The sequence below is a fragment of the Protopterus annectens genome, chromosome 1.part1, assembly GCF_019279795.1.
Source record: "Protopterus annectens isolate FY-2018-M chromosome 1.part1, PAN1.0, whole genome shotgun sequence".
Classification (NCBI taxonomy): Eukaryota; Metazoa; Chordata; order Ceratodontiformes; family Protopteridae; genus Protopterus; species Protopterus annectens.
The window spans coordinates 1,149,834,709-1,149,857,928 of NC_056726.1; the positions used below are offsets into that span (position 1 = coordinate 1,149,834,709).

The 23,220-nt window shown below is 37.8% G+C and overlaps 1 protein-coding gene across 1 annotated transcript in view; it reads right to left on the bottom strand.

Moving 5' to 3' along the window:
- Window positions 1-15,702, bottom strand: part of LOC122815805 (vomeronasal type-2 receptor 26-like) — a 144,394-nt gene extending 128,692 nt beyond the window's left edge. The window contains exon 1 of the mRNA XM_044088607.1: window positions 15,513-15,702. Coding sequence (XP_043944542.1) covers window positions 15,513-15,702 — 190 coding nt within the window. The remainder of the gene's footprint in view (window positions 1-15,512) is intronic.
- Between the last annotated feature and the right edge of the window lie 7,518 nt (window positions 15,703-23,220).

Below are 23,220 nucleotides of genomic sequence, written 5' to 3' on the forward strand. Positions count from 1 at the left end.
TTCTGCAAAAGTTTCTTCCTTTTGTTGTAAAGTTTGTTTAGGCAAGGGACCACCAAACTGGCTTACTTTTTTTGGAGGAGAGCATCTTGGTTTTATTGGGGATGGCACAATTCATGCACAAGTGGATGTGCTCATACAGTGCCTTAGTGTAGGATTCAGCAGTTGAACTTTCAGTTCCCATCTGCATGGGTGTCATGAAGTTTGCCACTTCTGACTTGAGTAGTATGAAGTTGGCTTTGGAGAAGTTTGTTTAATCAAGTTTCCTTACTGGGGGGTGGGGGTTGGATGTGGATGTCAAGGGTGATTACCTTATGGTCAAACCTGACCAACGAGGGGGTGACCATAGGTGGGGGGCTTCGATTTCCCATGTTGGTAATGACCAGGTCTAGGATATTGGAGCCCCTGGTGGGCCTAAGGATAAGTTTATCCAGGGCATTGGAATTTATGAATTCCAAGAACCATTGGGCAAAGGTGTTGGTACATGAGTAGTTTTCCCAGTTAATAGCAGGGTAGTTGAAATCACCCAGTGTTAGGGTGTTTGGTTGTATCTTAATATTTTCCAGTATGTTTAGAAAGGTGTAGCAACAGCCTTGGGGCATGGTGGAGGATCTGTAGCAAGCTACAAATGGATTGAAGTCTTACCTTGTGATAGTTGCACCTGGAGAATTTCAGATGCATTGTGTTGGGCAACAAGCCTGATGTTGTGAATATCCTTGGTGAATATGGACACGCCTCCACCTTTAGTGTTTCTGTCCTGGTTTGGTGGCTGAAAAGTGTGGCAAGAGTTGTAGCCTGGTATTGCAGGGGTGCTCTCTGAAGCCTTGAATCAGGTCTCAGTTACTGCACAGATATCAATGCTCTCCATTTTGAGGAGTGCCTCGAGAGAGTGCATTTTGAGGTTTAGACTTCTAGCATTTAGTAGCATTACCTTCAGATTTTGCATGCTTGTACCTGTTACGGTGGTGGTTTTGTCCTTTGAACTTTGCCTAAAAAAGGCACTATAGGTGTGGCAAGAGCCTTAGCTAGTAATCTGAATCCCACGGGTGACAGGTACAGACCATCTCTGGCAAAGCATCATGGTCTGTCGATCATATCGTCCCAGGCAGACAGATACTGGATCCCCTTTGAATGACACCAGAAGCTTAGCCAATTGTTGAAGTCAATCATTTTGTTCTTATACTGTGGTATCATAGGTTCATAGGTTCATAGATTAGTGCTAAGCTAACTGCCCTTGCAAGCCATTTTAAGCCTAGCCAATTATCCCTTGTGAGACTCAAACCATGCACCTTGTGTTTGCAAGGCAAACACCTTAACCATTAGGCCACCCTCCCAATTCTGTGCAAAGGCAGGATGCTACTCAGGGCTAGGGTTATACCTGCCTGGGCCACATGATCCAAGAGCTCTTCCATGTCTCTTTTCATGTAGTCCAGAGAGGTACATCTCAAGTCATTCACTCCAACATGGACAATGACAGAGTCACATTTGTACTTGTTGTGGAGTGACTTGAGTGCATGCATTATGTGGCAGATCCTGGCACCCAACAGGCAGCTGACTGTAATGTTCTCCTTTTTCAGCCTGGTGAGTGGGACATCAGTGTGCCTGACTATAGAGTCACCTATGACTAAAGTGTTGGGTACGTTGTCTTGCCTTAGAGGCTGTTGTTGGGTGGCACACTGGTGTTGTGAGCTATGTAAGACTTTGGTTGTGATTGGTGTTTGTTTGCATTTCAGCTTCGGAGGTCTTTATTGCTTGGGCAGGTTACTGTTAAGGGCCTCAACATATGTGGGTTTAGTGTTGCTATGTGTGGGTGTTGGTGGTGTGGTTTTAGAAGGGCTATGTGTTGCTTAAGGTGTAGTGTGGGTGTTAACCTTCTCCTCTTGACTGTCTAGCGCAATCTTTGGTGGAGAGAGCTTTGCTTCCAGTTTGGCTATGTAAGTGCATCTCTCACATGTTGTAGTGTTGGGTGGTAGGAGAAGAGGGTTGTCTGTGTACATGAGGCAATTACTGCATTGCCCCAGTTTGCCCAGATTCACCAGGTGGACAGGCAAAATCACCGGAAGCTGAACCTTGGACATGCCTGGTTTGGTGCTTTTTTTTTTGTAAAGTACAAAAGCTGTTTTCCCTTACCTTAGCAAGTTACTTTGCAATTATAGACTGTTTAGTGACTACGATTAATTTCTCCATATTAACAAGGAGAGTTGAGTGCTTGTATCGGTATAAGACTTCCTAGTGCTTTCCAGCAGGGTTTAAAGCAAGTGCTAGTCACAGGGATGCTTAAAAGTAAGATGAAAAAATGGTTTATCTGTGCACACTGCAGTGTGCACTAGAGGAGTTAGATGTGAAAGTAGGTAACTTAAGCTTTACCTGTCTAAAATGTTAAGTTTTAGTGGAGAGTCACTATTTTTAATATAGCAAGATAGATTGAAAGGGGGTGGTCACTTTTGTATTATGGTACTATGAAATACAGTAGGATGGCCAGTAAATGTAAATAGTTGAAGGGGAGTGATTTCACAAAATGATAATTTCGTGTTTACTCATACAAGACAGTAAAAACGGAGAGGAAATGAGATATATGGTCAAATTAACATAAGGGGAAGGCAACTAAAAAGACAGTGGTGTTTAAGAATGCTACAGTAACTGGGTGGGAGGGTGGGGAAACATTTCTGCCTGACTCACAAGAGACAGAGCTGTTGTTTCTTTTTTCAAGTTTTAATATGCAGTTAAAAGCAGAATACAAGTAAAACACAAGGTAAATAAAACAAATCACAGTATTCAAAATAGAAAAAGGCAATAAAGTAATACAGCAAAAAAAAGCAAACTAACCTTTCCCTCACAGCAAAATGTAGCAGATTCCGGGTGAGCCTTCCTAGTAAAGATCTGAAATGTTTTAATTTACCCCTTAAATAGAATGTTTAGTTCCTAGCTCCACCTCTTCAGTTCACAGATGATTAACCTTAACTGACCTGTTCTATTGACCTGTACTAATTTCTGCCTGACTCACAAGAGACAGAGCTGTGGTCTCTTTTCAAGTTTTAATATGCAATTAAAATCAGAATACAAGTAAAACACAAGGTAAATGAAACAAATCACAGTATTCATAATAGAAAAAGGCAATAAAGTAATATAGCAAATAAAAAGCAAACTAACCTTTCCCTCACAGCAAAGTGTAGCAGAGTCTGGGTGAGCCTTCCTAGTAAAGCTCTGAAATGTTTTATTTTACCCCTTAAATAGAAGGTTTAGTTCCTAGCTCCACCCCCTCAGTTCACAGATGACTAACCTTAACTGACCTGTTCTATTGACCTGTACTAATTTCTGCCTGACTCACAAGAGACAGAGCTGTGGTCTCTTTTCAAGTTTTAGTATGCAGTTAAAAGCAGAATACAAGTAAAACACGAGGTAAATAAAACAAATCACAGTATTCAAAATAGAAAAAGGCAATAAAGTAATACAGAAAATAATAAGCAAACTAACCTTTCCCTCAAAGCAAAATGTAGCAGAGTCTGGGTGAGTCTTCTTAGTAAAGCTCTGAAATGTTTTATTTTACCCCTTAAATAGAAGGTTTAGTTCCTAGCTCCAGCCCCTCAGTTCACAGATGATTAACCTTAACTGACCTGTTCTATTGACCTGTACTAATTTCTGCCTGACTCACAAGAGACAGGGCTGTGGTCTTTTTCCAATATGCAGTTAAAAGCAGAATACAAGTAAAACACAAGATAAATAAAACAAATCACAGTATTCAAAATAGAAAAAGGCAATAAAGTAATACAGCAAATAAAAAGCAAACTAACCTTTCCCTCACAGCAAAGTGTAGCAGAGTCTGGATGAACCTTCCTAGTAAAGCTCTGAAATGTTTTATTTCACCCCTTAAATAGAAGGTTTAGTTCCTAGCTCCACCCCTCAGTTCACAGATGATTAACCTTAACTGACCTGTACTAATTTCTGCCTGACTCACAACAGACAGAGCTGTGGTCTCTTTTCAGGTTTTAATATGCAGTTAAAATCAGAATATAAGGAAAACACAAGGTAAATAAAACAAATCACAGTAAACAAAATAGAAAAAGGCAATAAAGTAATACAGCAAATAAAAAGCAAACTAACCTTTTGCTCACAGCAAAGTGCAGCAGAGTCTGGGAGATCCCTCCTAGTAAAGCTCTGAAATGTTTTATTTTACCCCTTAAATAGAAAGTTTAGTTCCTAGCTCCACCCCCTCAGTTTACAGATGATTAACCTTAACTGACCTGTTCTATTGACCTGTACTAATTTCTGCCAGACTCACAAGAAACAGAGCTGTGGTCTTTTTTCCAGTTTTAATATGCAATTAAATGCAGGATACAAGTAAAACACAAGATAAATAAAACAAATTACAGTATTCAAAATAGAAAAAGGCAATAAAGTCATGCAGCAAATAAAAAGCAAACTAACCTTCCCCTCACAGCAAAGTGTAGCAGAGTCTGGGTGAGCCTTCCTAGCAAAGCTCTGAAATTTTTTATTTTATCCCTTAAATAGAAGGCTTAGTTCCTAGCTCCACCCCCTCAGTTCACAGATGATAAACCTTAACTGACCCGTTCTATTGACCTGTACTAATTTCTGCCTCACTCACAAGAGACAGAGCTGTGGTCTCTTTTCAAGTTTTAATATGCAGTTAAAAGCATAATATAAGTAAAACACAAGGTAAATAAAACAAATCACAGTATTCAAAATATAAAAAGGCAATAAAGTTATACAGTAAATAAAAGGCAAACTAACCTTTCCCCCACAGCAAAGTCTAGCAGAGCCTCTGTGAGACTTCATAGTAAAGCTATTAACCAAAACCTAAAATTTGAAAATCATATAGCACTAGCAATTTCCAAAGTTCATAAAAAACTAGGTTCACTCTACTGCTGCAAGGAATCCCAAATCACTATCTCTCGTAGCTATCTACTCTCCACCTTACTATATCCTTCGCCAGTTCTAGCTAACCTAAACAAATATGACCTTCTGAAACTACCTGTTACAATAAAATCTCAAAATTTGCAACCAATGCTAAGTTTTGTTCTCACCATTGCCTCCCCTGAGACAACTAGGATGGTTAGAACTTCCTAACCTACTAAAATACAATCAACTTCTCCTGACCCATCAACTACTAAACCATCCAAATAAAATACCTGCCCTCTCTGGTCTGCTCATCTTCCATAATACTGCTTGTCAACTAAGATCTTCCAATACTGCCCTACTGACTGTTAGAATTGCTTCCATAGCTCAGGCCAATTTCTCTATTTCTATGCACTTGCTATGGGCTGAAACTCTCTACCTCCTGGCATTAGATGTCTAAATAGTAAACATACTTTCAAATCCCTACTAAAAGAGCTCCTATTTGAAACTTGGATATGTTCCTGTACAGAACAAGTCTAATTTCACCTGTTCCTGGCTTTCAACATCCCTAGATCACAGGTGTACTGTGTAGTTTCACTTAGTGCATAGCATTGTGAACCAGGTGTTTAGGACACCTTTATAGTTATGCTTTCTAGTTTTTGACCCTGTTTGTCTGGAAACTTATTTTTTAATTTATGTTCAATCAATTGTATATTTGTTGTATAATATCTTGTTTAATTGTTTCTTAATACTCTAACCACTGTATGCTGCATCATTTGTAAAACTCTGATTTTTACTTCTTTTATATGTTCTATGCTCTTTGTACAGAATAGCTATGTTTGTATAATTTTTTATTTTTTTTTATTTTTTTATATTTTTTTGCTATGTATCTGGAACTTTTCTCCCCAGGTCTCTGCTGAAAATAGTCACCTTGTTACCATTCATTCTAACCCAGTAAACAAATGGAAAATAAATAAAATAAAATAAAATAAAAAAGTCATAAAAAAGTGAAACAATTAATTAAATTAATATGTTTTTGATGTTTATGAAGGAAAGTGTTCTAAATAACATATTTTGCAATATATTCTGCCTGTGTTTGTGATGTTATGTAATATAATTTGATTTGCTAATGGAACTATGTGATCATTATTTAAAGTCCCATAAGATGCTTTTTAACTGATGCATTGTGAATAAATATCTGTCTGAACACCTAAAAGCTTAACTTGTTATTTGCAATTTCTTCTTTCATTAAATCATATTATGGTAGTTTGGAACAGCTGTTTTATATTTCTTATCAAGCAAGATGTCTTTTAAGGTAACAAACTTCCTCCCTTTCTATTCCCCATCTACATAAACAAACTAAACAAACCACCATTTTTTCTACCACACCTCACACTACTTTTCTATACTAACAACATGGTCCGCATCTACTCAAACATATCCTTAATTTCACAAAATGAACTTCAGTGGGACTTCCATGAACTGTAAGCAAACTGCTCAGAAGATCCTTTCAAACAATTAGTTAAACCATTAAGGCAAGAAAACAGTAAGTTATAAACACATAATGTGACAGAGGTAATATATCCAGAAATGCAGTCATTTAGTATAATGAATGCTGTAAATACTTTTCTCTTGAAGTGTAACAAAGACTGAAGTTATATTGTGCTTAGAATTGTATATACACATCATCTTAATACAGTTTACATCACTAAGTATACAGTAGATAGTATATTCTTAGAACATTGGTGGCATAATGTAAAAAATACATTGCACAGCAACTGTATTATGGAGCACTATAACATACAGTGAATAATATATTTTAATTAGAATACTTGAGAACGCATTTCATAATACAATCTAGGGTACTCTACACATGAACTTAAGAACAATACAAGGCAATTAATTGTGGCTACTATAAGCCGACTAGTCATATGCATCATTAAGAAGATACACATAAAATGTCTTACCACCCATCTCAAGTGATTAATAGTGATTATTTGTCAAGGTGAGCAGGGTCATCAATGATAACCATGGAATGAATGTGTCTCGGCCTATCCAATGTTCAAGACTAGCCTTACAGGTAGCTGAAATAACCATCTGACCTGTTGTGGTAACTTATTTCATAGGCTGGGAGTGCATTGAGTTAGCCACCTATTCCTCTAATCAGTGATGTATTTATTGGTATAGATTTAGATCCCTAGTGCAGGCATTTATTCAGCTACTGGTTCTGCAGAGAAATAGGAAATCAAATAGGACTTATTCTTTCATGACTCAAAATGGGTGACATGGGTCACCTCAGAGCAGCTGGTAGGAGACTGGGTATATGTAGACCTGTACTGTTAAAGGCTTTTAATTTTCTTGCATAGAAATTATTGAGACTTGCTAGTTAAAATGTATGCTTCAATTTGCACATACCAAAGAGGGGTACTGTATCCAGAACTGGGTCTAATAAGGAAAAACATACTGTAGTATGTATTCTTCTTTCCCTCTTTGAGATTTACCCCTGGAAATTAATTTAGTCATATGGAAGGTTTCCCTGACTATTGTGGAAACATTATTATCAAATGAGAGATAGTTGACCACACAAGTATACTGGTCTGCTAAAATAATCTCTGTCTGTAAAGTAGTACCATTTCTGGCATATGAACTGGGAGTAGTTTTTGCCAACACTACACCTCTGCACTTTCTTGCATTTCACGTGATACCATTTGTAGTACAACAGTCCTCAATGGAACAGTTTGGTATCAGTGGATGAGTGGATAACAAACACCAATTTACAGTAAACAGAAATTAGTCAGTCACAATTATAGGATATCAACTTGGATGCATTGTTAGTGTGCAATAGGTAGCATAATCACCTTTTGATGCAGAAGGCCATGTGTTCTATCCTCAAACCAGGTAGACTGATTGTTGGCACTGCAGTGCAGCATAAGGGGGATGCTGCACTCCTGAGTGTGCCATAAGTCGCATGAGATGTTAAACTGAGGCCCCATCTGCTTGAGTTGCTGGTAGCCCAGGTGGATATAAAAGAACCCATCGCACCTGTTGGAAAGAGCATGGGACGACCCAGATGCCCTGACCAATTTCCCCCTAGTAGTATAAATACCACCTTGGTTCTTCCCTGAAAAGGGGCTACTAGCCTAGTATGACTAAACTAGTCAACAAAAGTTAAATAAATAAATACATGCAAAATTAATCCCATCAAGGAAAGGGCCCAGTACTGATTCCTGTTCCCACATATTTCACAGCTTGGTATCTGTTGGATAGAAAAAAACACACTGAACAACTAGAAACAGTCATCATCCAATTTTACTGTGTTCTTTTTCGGTCACCATCCACTTCTACTGTGTTCCTGGTACTTCGGCATCAAGCCTTCCAGGGAAAAATCATGCACAAGAATGGTGTACTTTATATACATTTCACTACATTCATTATTCAATTCAATTATACAATAATTGATCAATTAATCAGTGAGTCAAGAAAGTTAAAATCTAAAGTGTATCCTGAGCAGTAAAGTGCTTCAGAAACATTCAAAGTGCATCAAAACATATAAAGTGCAACCCCTTGCATTCCTATTGCATTTAACATTATAATTTAAGAAATTCATACAAAAGCACTTATGCATCTCTAGATTAACAAAAACTAAAAATTTTGCCCTACATTGGTAGATTTTTGTAAATGCATAGACATATAGGATGACTGATTTATATGTATAGGGTAAAATATCTAAGTATTTGTTAATCTAAAGATGTATAAGTGCATTGGCATGAACTTCTCAAACTATTAAGTTAAATGCAATGGGAATGTAAGCGGTTGCATTTTAAAAGTTTTTTGATGCATTTTAAATATTTCTGAAGCATTTTAATTGCTCAGGATGCACTTTAGATTTAATTTTCTTGACTCACTAATTAATTGATCTACCATTGTAGGGCAACATGTTTTAGTATTTGTTAATCTAGAGATGCATAAGTGCTTTTGTAAGAATTTCTTAAATCACAATGTTAAATGCAATAGGAATGTAAGTGGTTGCACTTTATATGTTTTGATGCACTTTAAATGTTTATGAAGCACTCTATTGCTCAGGATGCACTTTAGATTTTAACTTTCTTGACTCATTGATTAATTGATCGATTATTGTATAATTGAATTGAATAATGAATGTAGTGAAATGTTTATAAAGTACACCATTCTTGTGCATGATTTTTCCCTGGAAGGCTTGATGCCGAAGTACTAGGAACACAGTAAAAGTGGATTGTGACCATTTCTCCAGTTGTTCAGTGTGTTTTTTCTGTCCTTGGAGAGTTGGTGTGTGGAATGGTGTTTTTGGAGTTATCTGTTGGATAGCCAGTTTGCAATACAATCCAGTGGAGAATGTAGGGCTTTAAAATTAAGTTTGTCTGATTTTTTCAATAACACCAGAATATGGGATAGTGTCAAAAGCCTTGGTCTGATCAAGGTAAGTAATGTGCATGGACTGACCATTGCTCACTGTAAACCCTGTAAAGAACTTTACTAGGTTCAGTAAGCAGGACCTTCCATTCACAAAACCAAACTGACTGGGGTCAAGATCAGATAAATTATCTATGTTTATCTATCACTAAGAGCTCAGTCACCAGCGGGGTATCTCAGGGCTCCATGCTGAGACTGCTTCCATCTCAGAGGTAAATAATAATGTCAAGGGCCTTGGCTGACCAGCTTCACAGATGACTGCAAATTTGGAGCTGTCATAGATTCTCCCAGTGGCACAAACATCTTACAACAGAGTCTAACACAAATAAATGACTGGCATCAAAGTCACAGACTAAAACTCAATGCCAAGAAATACATTATTTTTCCTTTTGGGAAAACTGCCAATCAGGATAATTATTCCATTTATAAGACACACTCAAGAGTTGGCACTGTAGTCATGGATCTGAGAACATATGTAGACAGTAATCTAGGCTTTGACCAACATGTAGCCAAGGTAGTAAGAAAATTTCTATGTTGCCTAACCTATAAGTAAGGGCATGACATCCAGGTCCACAGAAGTCATAATGCTACTTTATTTAGCCTTTATCAAACCCATCACTGAGTATAAATCCCCTTCAGAATGTATCTGACCAGACATATGCAACAGTTGGAATGCTCAAAATGGTGCCTTACTAGGAGAATCTAGGGTATAAACACTCTGTCCTAATGGATCACCTTATATCTCTATCTCTATACTCTGTCTCCTACAGGTTACTGAGATGTGATCTATGCCTGGCATACAAGGCATCTTCAGAATCAGCTCTGATGGATCTTTTGCACATCCACAAAACAAACAGCATAAAAACTACTAGAAGCAAAGATTTAAATTTTGCTGTGACATAAATAAGACATGCTGGTGAGACAGATATGTGTCACAGAAGATTCCCATGCTCTGGAACAGGCTTCCCATCTATGTGAAATAGAGTCAATCCTTAACCCAATTTAAGCATACACTTGACCAATGGATGGGAGATTAGAACTTCATCCTGGGTGTGACATCCATGTCACTCATAGACAGAGGTAGACAGTAATGCCCAAATTAACATACCACCTCCTAATAAACTCCCATAATTCATAGGGATAGAATTTGGTTGTATTTCATGGCAAGGCTTATAAGAGCCCAGGTGGTCATTAGCCCATTATATAACTATGGACCTAAGAATGCATTCCTAACCTATGTAATAAGTTACACCTATAGGTCAAACAAAGTAATACTTTGTCTAATTTTAAATCAAATCTTGATGACTGGATGGGTAAACACACACTTCCATAAGGGTTATCATTTTTAACCCGCACTAATTTGGGAGATGAACACTACTAAGTGAGGGGCAAGAACTTTTAAATTTGTCTTCTTAAAGATATATATGGCTTGACATGTTATATTACATCTGATCACTTGTCAAGTATGTTCCTGTGTTACTATGATTGCAATCTAACATCTGATATGTAGAGTCATTAAAGGTTCATAGGTTACTAGGATAACTGCCCTTGGGAGCCATTGTAAGCATAGCCAATTATCCTTTGTGAGACTCAAACCCTGCACTTTGTGTTTGTAAGACAAACACCTTAACCATTAGGTCACCCTCCCAACCCAATTTGGTTTTAATTGATGGTGTGTATATGTGTGTGTGTGTGTGTGTGTGTGTGTGTGTGTGTGTGTGTGTGTGTGTGTGTGTGTGTGTGTGTGTGTGTGTGTGTGTGTGTGTGTGTGTGTGTGTGTGTGTGTGTGTGTGTGTGTGTGTGTGTGTGTGTGTGTGTGGCCGCGTGCACACGCATGCGTGTCTGGCAGATTTTTTTTTTTTGACAGAGTTGATATTGTGTGTTGGCAGAGGGTTTGCAGTGGGTTACTTCATATGTTTCAGATGGTTATTTATGTATGTATTAATTTGATCATAATCAAACATCTAAGATTTACAGTGTTAAGTGGCTGCAATTGGTTGGCACATGCGTGTGTGTGTGTGTGTGTGTGTGTGTGTGTGTGTGTGTGTGTGTGTGTGTGTGTGTGTGTGTGTGTGTGCGTGTGCGTGTGTGCGTGTGTGCGTGTGTGTGTGTGTGTGTGTGTGTGTGTGTGTGTGTATGTGTGTGTATGTGTGAGAGAAGGAGAGTATGTTCGTGTGTTTCTATATTAGTGTGGGTGTACATGGAGGTTGCTATATGCTGAACTATCTACTTACCCCTCTGTCATTTGATTTTAGCTAAGCAGGCATTGGTCTGACTTGGTTGAACTTGGTATGTGCTTAAGTTAAACAAACTGAAATAGTTTGTGTAGGAATGCACAGTGGTGCAGCAGTTACCATTGTCAGCTTACATGAAGAGGTTCTCCGGTTTGATTCTCAGTTATTTTACCTTCTGTGCAGAGTCTGCATGTCCTCCACAGATTCGAATGTGTTTTCTCAGGGTGATCCGGTTTCTTCACACATTACATAGACATGTCTGGAGCGTTTCTACCTGGGCCTCTGCTGCAAATGGGGTCTGTCCCAGTCGGACTTTCCCAGTAAACAAATGTTAAACAAATGAGAGATGTAATGCATTGGAACTATATACTGACTTCTGCTGCCATGTCATTGAAACTAAATGGTCATTGGCTTGGCAAGTGTTTTTGAGTAAAAAAAGCAACATGCATGAAAATTATTATTATTTGATTTCAATCAGATACAAGAGGTATATATAAGCTTAACAAGTCTAGTCTGCAAAGCTATGGAGAGGATCATAATGGAGCTCATAAACAAAGATATAGGGGACTTGCAGACATTGGACCCGACCCAGTTTGGAAGATCATGCCTTTTGAACTTGGTCGACTTCTTCGAAACAGTCACCAAGGCCATTGATGAGGGAAAGGCAGTCCATACAGCCTACCTTGACCTTGCAAAGGCTTTCAACACAATACCCCACTCGGGTATTGTCAAAAAACTTACCAGCTTAAATGTAAACCCATATGTCACAAGATGGGTTGCAAACTAGGACAGAACCCACAGGGTTAGAGTTGCTGGCGCTATGTCAGACTCAAGCCGGTCACAAGTGGTGTCCCACAGGGGTGAGTCCTCCTTGGCCCCCTGTTGAAGCATCTACTTCTCAGAAGTACAGGCCAACATGGGAGGTCTTTGGCTGACAAAGTTTGCAGGCGACTGCAAACTGGCATAGTGGAAAGTGTGAATGCATCACATATATCCTTCAGAGAAGAAGGGAGAACAAGCAGATAGCTGGAGCCAGAGCCATGGCCTGAAGTTAAACGCCAAAAATGTATAGTCATACCTTCGGAAAAACAAGGTAACCCCAAGCTACCATATAGGTGGCAATCCACTAAGCACAGAAGAGGTTATCAGGGACCTGGGGACCCAGGTTGACAGTGGCCTTTCTTTTGACACTCACGTTGCTAAAGTGGTTAGAAAGACCTTCTACATTGCCCACCTGATCATGAAGGGATTCACATCCAGATCTAGTGAGGTCATTGTTCCCTGTACTCTTCACTTATCAGACCAATGATCGAGTACAATGCCCCATTCGGGATGTATCTCCGACATCTGCAGCAATTGGAGAGACCCCAAACGTTTCTCACCAAAAGGATAAAGGGACTCCAAAATCTGTCATATGCTGCCAGATTGAAGAAACTCCAGCTCTATTCAGTCGCATACCATCTGCTCAGAGGTGACATGTGCCTGACATACAAGGCCATGTCCAACCCGGAATTAATGGACATGCTCCACCTCGAAAAATCCAAATCCACCAAAACCACTAGAGCAAGCGACTTAAACCTTAGCACGGGATATATAAAGGACGTGTGGATATAGATTTATCACTCAGAGACTCCTATGCTGTGGAATAGAGTCCTGGTCCATGTGAGGCAGAGCACCTCGCTGGCTCTGTTCAAGAGAAATCTTGACCTGTGGATGGGAGATCGTGGTTTACCCCGAAATCATCTCTGTGTCACTGCTGGACAGAGGCACAACAAACTAATGGGTACAGTATTTTTTCATATAACAAAAATTCGAGCTAGCTTATAAATGCCTTGGGGCAGATAGCCTAGTATAAACCTATGAACCTATGAACCTATGAACCTATATATATATATATATATATATATATATATATATATATATATATATATATATATATATATATAGTCAACAAGGTGGCTACAATGAATTGCTCACAGTGAAAGTCTTACAGAGCTAGTGAGTTTTTAAGGAAAACAAGCTAAAATCCATTACTGTGATTCTGATTATTCTGATTATTATATTTCATTTGATTGCAGTTAATAAAGTTTCAATAATGATTGGAAACTGAGGCAATGTGCAAATAAAAGTGACTAACCCTAGCTATTAGTTGATCATATTTAAATGGTCATTGATCTGCTAAAATATAGCCCTATCTAATTCTTAGTCTCAGAATACACTGCAAACTGATAAAACAAAAAGAAAGGAGAACCAGAGAATGCTGCACCTCACTTTAATAAACAAATTTAGCACTTTCTTCCAGGTACAGGTCCACTGTACCTGGCCAAAAGTGCTAAATTTGTTTATTAAAGTGAGGTGCATCACTTTCTGGTTTTCCATACCTAATTCTAGTTAGCCCCACTTCCTTTAGCAGTCCCTTGCTTTAAAGTTACAAGCCAACACTGTTGTACACTACATTTTGTTTTTCTTTTCTTCTATAGGTTGCTGTCCATCTGACTCTATGTGAGTGAACATCACCATTTCATTTTTTTTTTCTTCTCTAGGTCATTGTCCCTCTAAAAATGGTGCTTAAATAGACTTTACCTTCAGTTTTCCTTTTTCTTAGTAACAGGCACCTTTTACTTAGAGTCTTCCATTGTTTGAGGTTTCTGTTTCCCACTTACAGAAATAGATTTATAACTTTCACTACTTACTACTTTTTTCTTTAAGTACACTGCTGTAGTATTTCTTATTGTTGAGCTTCTTCTTCTTCTCCAAAGCTCTGCTGATGATTAAAATTATCCTCTTCTGGAGTTTTATATTGCAGCTTGGCAGAAAGTCTAGAATTCAATTAAGCTGCACATTTCCAAATTCCTTAAACTGCATTCTCCTGGAATGCATACTAACAGTGAAAACCTCCTTCTTTTCAGTTCTGCTAGTCATTTTACTCCCTCTTTTACATGCTTTCAAACAGCAATGATATTTCTACTCCCTGCTTTGCAACACTCTCAGATTGTGTATCTTCTTTCCTTTCATTTGCTGTGCTCTTGCAAGCTGCTTTGCATATGTATATGTTGACATATCTCTAACTGGTATGGATTCTTCTTTTCTCTGTATCCTTTGCCAAATGTTTGTACTTGTATGGATTTCTAACACTATGCTTTTATAAGCATAGCATATTTGCTAAGTCTAGTAATCCTTGCAGCTCCTTGCTATTAGTTAAGATAATACATGTAATTAATTGTAGAACAGAATGATAGAAGAATGTTGACTTGAAAATTCATGAAGACAATTTATGGCATTCTGTAGGCTGAATATCATCAGTAGTTGTTAAAGGAGTGAATAGCAGAACAGAAACAGCTTTACACCGTCTAGGTTCGAGTCAATATATTTATTTCAGTTAAGCTACAACAAACATTAGCTGAATGACTTTAAAATACTCTCTCTCTGAGACTTAATTATATTTTACAACATAATGCTTTAGAGTGTCATATTGTAAGGTTATTATTGAGCTGATGCCCTTGCCCAAATGCCCGACTGGCAACCCTTCTTTCCGCTCCTGCTTCTGCAGATGAAGTTTCACACTTTACATCAATGAATTTGCTTACATAAAACAGTTTACTTTAACAATTCCCCCTTTTTTCTAAAACAATAAAAATAAAATGAAACCATTTTATTAAAACAGTTAAGCAGAACCTCAAAACTGTATTAACTCTTCTGTATTTATAATATTAATTTGGTTAAATGCTTTTGTAATACAAAGCTTTATGCATGTAAAAACAATGCCAATTAGGAAAATAATGACAATAATTGAAATCAATGTGGTGATGATCCATCTGAGCCATCCTGTAAATGGATTATTTAGCCAATCACTCCAATCACTGCTCCAGGTTTTCCTGAATCATTCTGACACCTCTGCTATTCTTTCTATGTGTCGCTTGATGGATTCTGACTTAGCAGGAATTAATACAAAAATGTTTTGCACTGTACACTGCTTACCATCCATTTTCTGTCCCTTCATCAGTCTAGTCACCACTTCCTCCAGTGTTTTGGAACCTTCCTCATGAATATACTTAATGTTTCCTAGTACTCCCTCAACCTGCTGTAGAATACTATCTATTAGTTGCTTTACGATTGCTTTGTCTTCCATCTTCTGATACAATTTGTCATGCACTATCTGATACTCCATTTTAAATTGTTCTGCTTGCTCTATCAATCTATCTGATATAGTTGTATTAAAATGATCTAATAACTTGGCTGTTAATGGATGTCCTGCATATAAGTCAGCAAAACTGATCTAGTTCTCTGAATAGGTGTAGATACATCTAACTCTTTTGTCTGCATATATTTAGTGAAACTCTTAGGGATGAAAACCCAAAAACATTTTTCCAAAGGCTCTGACCAATCTGTACCACCTGTATGTGTAACCCATTATTCAAAGGCCGCCATGGAGCAGAAATTCCCTTTTTATCATTCCACTTTGGGATTACATGTAGTAACCTAGACCGTTGATATAAGTCAATCAAAGTATTTACTAAATTTACGTCTTCTGATGTAATGTGTGGTGTACTTCTAAGTAGTACCTGCAATTCTTTTCTCTATTTCAATTCTCTTTATCCTGCCTGTACACTAAACCTTCTCTCCATCTTAATGTTATGCTCTGCCATTTTTAACTGTGCTTTTATGGCAGTGATTTCATCCTCCCCATCCTGTATTCTTTCCTGCAAAGATTGTAATGCAGTTTGTAAAGTAGTTAAAAGAAAATGTGTAGACTTAGTGTACTGCTTAAGCTCTGCATCATATTTCTCTAATTTTTCCTTAAAGCTTTGTGTCAGCTTATTCAACTTTGTTGCTGTGTCACCTGTTATCCCTTCAGTCTTCACTGTCACTGACCATTCCAAACAATACTGTTTAAATAAAGGAGTTAGAACTGGAGCCTGAAAATGCTTATATTGTATGTAATATTCCTAAATATCTCTCACTGGTTTAGTTACTGGCATCACTAAAACTGCAGTATCTGGTTGTGTTTCTCTTAACTGTATGTTACCCTGATATTTCTGACAGATAATCTTAAGTATATCAATACATTCTTGACAGTATAACATACTGGTACTATTACAATTTACACATGTAGGTAGTTATTTTGATTTTTGTACATTCTGATGAAAACCTGCCACAGTATTAGCAAGACATGCAAACTCACCTTTGCTACATTTAAAAAACCTGCATTTTACTCTATTTATATCAAACAACTTCATTAAAAAATCCCATACATCTTTATAACTTAACTTAACATCTATACAGAGTATGTGTGAGGACTTTATGTTTAACTTTCTAATGGCATCCATATTGTGACAGAAAAAGGCTTACCGTAGGCTGTCACTAGTTGATCATGCTGGAATCTGGAAAATCCTACAAAAGTCTTTGTCTGTTGGATAATTTTGTGATCGTTGAAGAGCAGTTGCTTCAAACAATGTCTCATTCACCCTTTTCATCTGAAAGAAGCATAAATCGGCACGACTTTGATGAACAAAATGTCAAAATGGATGCTGATGTCAACACCCCTCCCCATCCAAGGTTTTTACCCCCACATGTGTCATATACCACCCCTGTATGCTGTCTTGTCTGTCTTCCTACCCAACTTTCCTCCTCAAATATACCTACTATCCTTCCCCAACATCCCAGTCTCACCTTAAAATAAAAGGGCAATCTGTTTTAAAAAAAAAAATGTTGCCCCATGCATAGCTGTCCATTTCATACACATGTCCACTAGACACATGTAATCTTGTCTAAATGGCTTCACAACACATTGCTGTCCTCACCCCCCCTCTCTCTCGGGGGTTTGAGTGTCCATATTTACCTCCAAATTCAGTATATATCCAGCTGTAGAGGGAATGGACAGCTATGGACCTTCCTTACACCTATCCTGCACATCCCTATCTATCTTTCATATTGTTTTTTCCTCTTCGTGCCCTGTTTTTCACCACTTTCCTATCACCCCTTTCTCTTTTCTTTTCAAGAAATTAGCACAGGGGTAAGTGAGACTAAGCAGTAGTAAGTGAGAGTAAGCCTGTTTGCACAGTGCTAAGCAATGCCTACACAAATTAAGCACTTTTAAGGCTGTCTGTCAGCATAGTTCACAGTAAGTTAGCATTGCTTACTGCCATGCAAACCCACGCAAACCCACTTACAACTGCTTAAAAGTGCCTTCATCACTCTGTATCCAACAGCCCTTCTTCTGCCCAGTAACAAAATAATCATCCCTTGCAAAACTTGAACCCAGGACCCTGCACACCATAGCCAAAGCAATTTACCACTAAGCCATCTGAGCTGTAGATATGTCTGATGTTATTTCAAACATATCATGCAGCACAGCCATTCAACAGTAGGGAAAAGGTTTGATAACATTAGTCATGTGTTGTACATAAATATAAAAGTATATGTGTATGGAGAGGAATACATGCACACTCTCCCCCACACACACACACACACACACACACACACACACATATATATATATATATATATATATATATATATATATAAACATTAATACGTAATATATGTAGAAATATACATATTAAATATACACACATATGACATATATCTATATCTATCTATCTATATATATATATATATATATATATATATATATATATATATATATATATAAGTAAATGTATACATACATACATATATATAAATATCTCAGTATGTATGCAAAATAAATGTTACCAATATCAATATATATAATATATACATATATCTGAATATATATGTGTGTGTGTGTATATATATTTATATATATATATATATATATATGTGTGTGTGTGTGTGTGTGTGTGTGTGTGAATGTGTATGTAGTGCAGTCAGACATCAGATTCACACTCTGAACCTCTTACTGCAAGAAATCTGTCCAAAGGTTGTCTAAATGGGGTGAAGGGGCCCACACTAGGGACCTCTGTTAATTATTGCCCTTATCCCTTCCTCCCCAGCAGAATTGTTCTGCCTTGCAACAAAATAATAAGACCTGACAAGTCTTGAACCCACGACCCTGTGAACTACAATCAAAGCAATGTACCATTACACCATCTGAGCCTATGAAATAGTGATGACATTCCCAACATATCAGTTAGTACAGTCATACAACACATTTATATCTACATATATGCATACACACACACACACACACACACACACACACACACACACACACACACACACACACACACACACACACACAGATTATATATATATATATATATATATATATATATATATATATATTTATATATATATATATATATATATAAAGCTGAATAAATATACACACACACACACACACACACACACACACACACATATATATATATATATATATATATATATATATATATATATATATATATATATACATAAATATACATAAATATATGAGAACTACAAATGCATGCAATCTGAGGGTCATGCTGGAGCACACTAGAAGTCTAAATCTGAAAATGCACTCACTGTAAATTCCTTAAATTGGGGAACAATGACATCTGTGCTGTAAGAGAGACCTGGTTAAAGGCAGCAGGAAGCACCCCTGCACACCAGCCTATAACTCATTCCACAACTGTTGGCTGCAGAACTTGGACTGAAGCACCAAAGGTGGTGGTTTTTCCATATTCATTAAAGATACACACACCTCCAGAGTTTTAGAACAACATTATGCATTACAGATCCTGCAGGTGTAGCTAACATGGGGTAAGACAGTGGTTCAGGTTGTAGCCTGCTATATGTCCCCAGTCATGTCCCAAGACTCACACTCCATGTCCCTAAACATCCTGGAGAAAATTAGTGTCCAACCTAACACTCCCATACTGGTTGACTCCAACTACCCCACCGTTACCTGGGAAAGCTACTCATGTACCGGTGCACATTTCCATCACATTGAGCTGGTCCTTGCTAACATGGGTGACTGTTGCTCTACACCAATAGTCAACCCCTCCCTTGTTATATCTTAACACAAATTAATAACTTTTAGAAATCCACAGCCATCCCCACCTCCTCCAAAGGTAGCACCTTGAAAAGCCTGTCCAAAGCTAACTATGGCCTCATAACAGAGGTGGCTAACCTAACAGGAGCCATGCAAATTGAGACTAGTTGCATAACTGCTGAATCAAACAACAATGCACTATGAACATGTTCACAAATACATGGATACAGCCATACCCAATAGAACCAGGACCCTTTCCTGCAAAAAAGGAAGCCGATTTGGTGGTCTCCAGCCATAAAGAAACTGTACAACAGAAGGAGGAAACTGATACGGAATAAGGTGAAGTCCCAAGATTGTAAAAAAAACCCTGAGCCAACAAATATTGCCAATATACTGGTTGGCATATTGAGTCCAAACTTTATCCCTCTGTCCCCCTCAAAGGACCAATCACAATACCAGTACACTGCCAGGCACCCAGTATTACTGCTGCACAGGTTAAAACACCACTGTCCAAGGCCAAGAATACAGCTTCTATGGGGCCAGAAAAAATATCCCTGGCTGTGTATGAACTACAGAGCAACCTGGAACCTCACCTATGTGCCCTGTGCAAGCACAGCCTCACCTCAGGCTTTGTCCCTACTGAATTGTGCATTGCTACAGTCACCCCTCTCTACAAACTAGGTGTGACTACAGACCCAGGGAAATACTACCACAATAGCCTGACAAGTCTGTTATGCAAAGCAAAGTAATGCATCATCATGCACCTAATAAACAGGGATATGGGAATCTGCAGACTCAGATCTGGTCAACTTCTTGCCGTCAGTCACCTGAGCTGTGGATGAAGGCAAGGTGGCACATACAGCCTACCTTGATCTGGCCAAAACCTTTGATAACATTCCCCACTCAGGAATCATGCAAAAACTCACTAAGCTAGGCATTAACCTCTATATCACATGGTGGGTTGCAAACTGGGTCACAGATAGGACTCACAGTGTGGAAATAGTTGACTCCAAGTCAGGCTGCTGAGCAGTCATAAGTGGAGTCCCACAGGGTTCTGTCCTGGGTCCTCTCATGTGTGGTATCAACTTCTCTGAAGTCCATGCCAACATGAAGGGGCTCTGGCTGACAAAGTTTGCAGGCAATTGCAAGTTGGGAGCTATTATTAACTACCCAAGTGATGTTGCCATTCTACTGAAAGGCCTCAGTGAGACCAATGACTGGTGTCAGAGCCATGGCCTTAAGCTCATTGTCAGAAAATGTGTTGTCATTTCCCCTTTGTTTTCTCAAACATACCCTTCTTTACAGCCAGTTTACAATTGGGAAGAGACACTGTGCAATTAGGAAGGATTGGTATCTGTATATATATATATATATATATATATATATATATATATATATATATATATATATATATGTGTGTGTGTGTGTGTGTGTGTGTGTGTATCTGAATAGAAACATACATAGAGAGAGAGAGAGATGTAGGGAGAGCCATATATGTGTACAACAATATATAGATATATTACCAATAAATACTGAGGTGTAGGTATATAAAAAACAAGTAATCTCCATGGTATCCCTGAAGTCTCAAAACATCCCACTAAACAGGTGTAGTGGGTCCAAAAGCAAAACAGTGTAAGAAACTTCTCTGTGTGGAAGATTTTCAGTCCATATATCTCTAGTTAATCACTGTATATTAATCAGATCAGACAAAAGTAGAAGAAGTAGCAAACTTAAACTCATCTTACGTAAATAAAATAAAAAAATATATAATTGTATAGATTGCATAGGTTGTAAGATTGTATAGCTATATATATATATATATATATATATATATATATAAAATTGTATAGATTGTAAGATTGTATAGCTATATATATATATATATATATATATATATATATATACACACACACACACACACACACACACACACACACACACACACACACACACACTCATATATGTGTGTGTGTGTGTGTGTGTGTGTGTGTGTGTGTGTGTGTGTGTGTGTGTATATATATATATATATATATATATATATATATATATATATAAATATATATATATATATATATATATATATATATATATATATATATATACACACATGTATGCATGTCCCAAAGTGCCCATACAAACATGTGCTGCTGATAGACCACCCATAACTAGGGTAGCACGCACAGTTGGATACAAAAACAGTCATGTCACTCACATCTGCCCTCCCATAGTCCAAATAAATAACTGAACAGTACACTGCTACAAAATCATGCTAGGCCATACAAATGGCCAGACATACAACAACCTCTCAGCAAAACAAATAAAATGTCTGAACATAGCAAAGAAAAATACAACCATCCAATAATTCACACATGTTTATTATACTGTAATGTCTTGGCCAAAGCCTTCAAGGAGTAAAACATTATCAGAAATGCATGCCTTAATCACAAGACGTAATCAACACCTAATTACATAATTAAATACACAGCCTCCAATTACACTCCTCCTTTAACCCCCTACGAGATAAAGTATCACAGCTAATATTACTACATTGAGTCTGTACATAGCAATTGTCCTTTTATGAATGTTTCATCTAACTGAGGAACAGACCTTTTCAAAAACAGTACCTTGGAAACCACCACTGTCCCCATGGTGAGATTTATTCAAATGTATGGCTATAGAACTGTGATATTTCTTATCAGTAGTATGTCTCACTTGTTCTAACAGCCTAGTTTTAAAACATCTGTTACTGTCCCCTAATAAAATATGTTACAAGGGCATCTAAGAGCATTCTCTGTACACCAGCTTTTTGAATGTACAGACTTCAGCATGTTTCCCACCCTTTCCCCTCATCAGGAATTACAGTGCTAAATAATGATAGACCAGTATGCCTATCAACCTACTACTGTATGACATCTGGACAGAGCCTGACATAATTGGTGGGCAGAAGCCCAAATACATGGCCATACTTAAAATATTGCTGTTATACACTGAGAAAGTTGCTGGTGTTACAGGGTTTGTTGTAACATATTTTCTGAGGGATATAAAGTCAGAAAAACAAATGGATGTTACCATTTACATAATGCAATCACCAGAGTATGCTACTGATTTTCCAAGGATAACACCTGTATGGGGAACAGTCCATACATAACAGGCTAACCTGTGGCCATTATGTGGATGGCCCTACAGTTGAGAACTATGCAGAGACAGAACTTTGTCAGACTGAAACCCATGCAGAAGTAGCATGTACAGAAAACCCATTAAACTAGCAGTATTCCAAACATATAACAGGAATACTCACATTCTTTCCCTAAGTCTTGAATCTTCTCCACCATTTAGTTGGTTTGTCTCGACAAGTCTTGTTGTAAGAGGTAGTAGCTCACACAACTCAAAGATTTCTTCCTTACAAGTATGGGAAAGTGCCAACATTCACATGGAGTACTCATTTATAGGAGTGTGTAGTCATGACATTGGCTATTGGAAAAAATAGACAGCTGCTCTTCATGAAATTAACAAGTGGGGAACCCCAATACATGCACAGGCCATCACCTGGTCATGAGCATCACCTACAAAAGCCACGCTGCCACCTATTCAAACCAGCTCTATCCCTGTAGTGCACAGGGAGAGAGAAAGAGAGAGAAAACAAATAAAACATAAACTGAAAAAGAGAAAAAAAAAATGGTAAGTGGAACATGTAAACATGTAACTGAATGTAGTACTTTGTCTGTAATA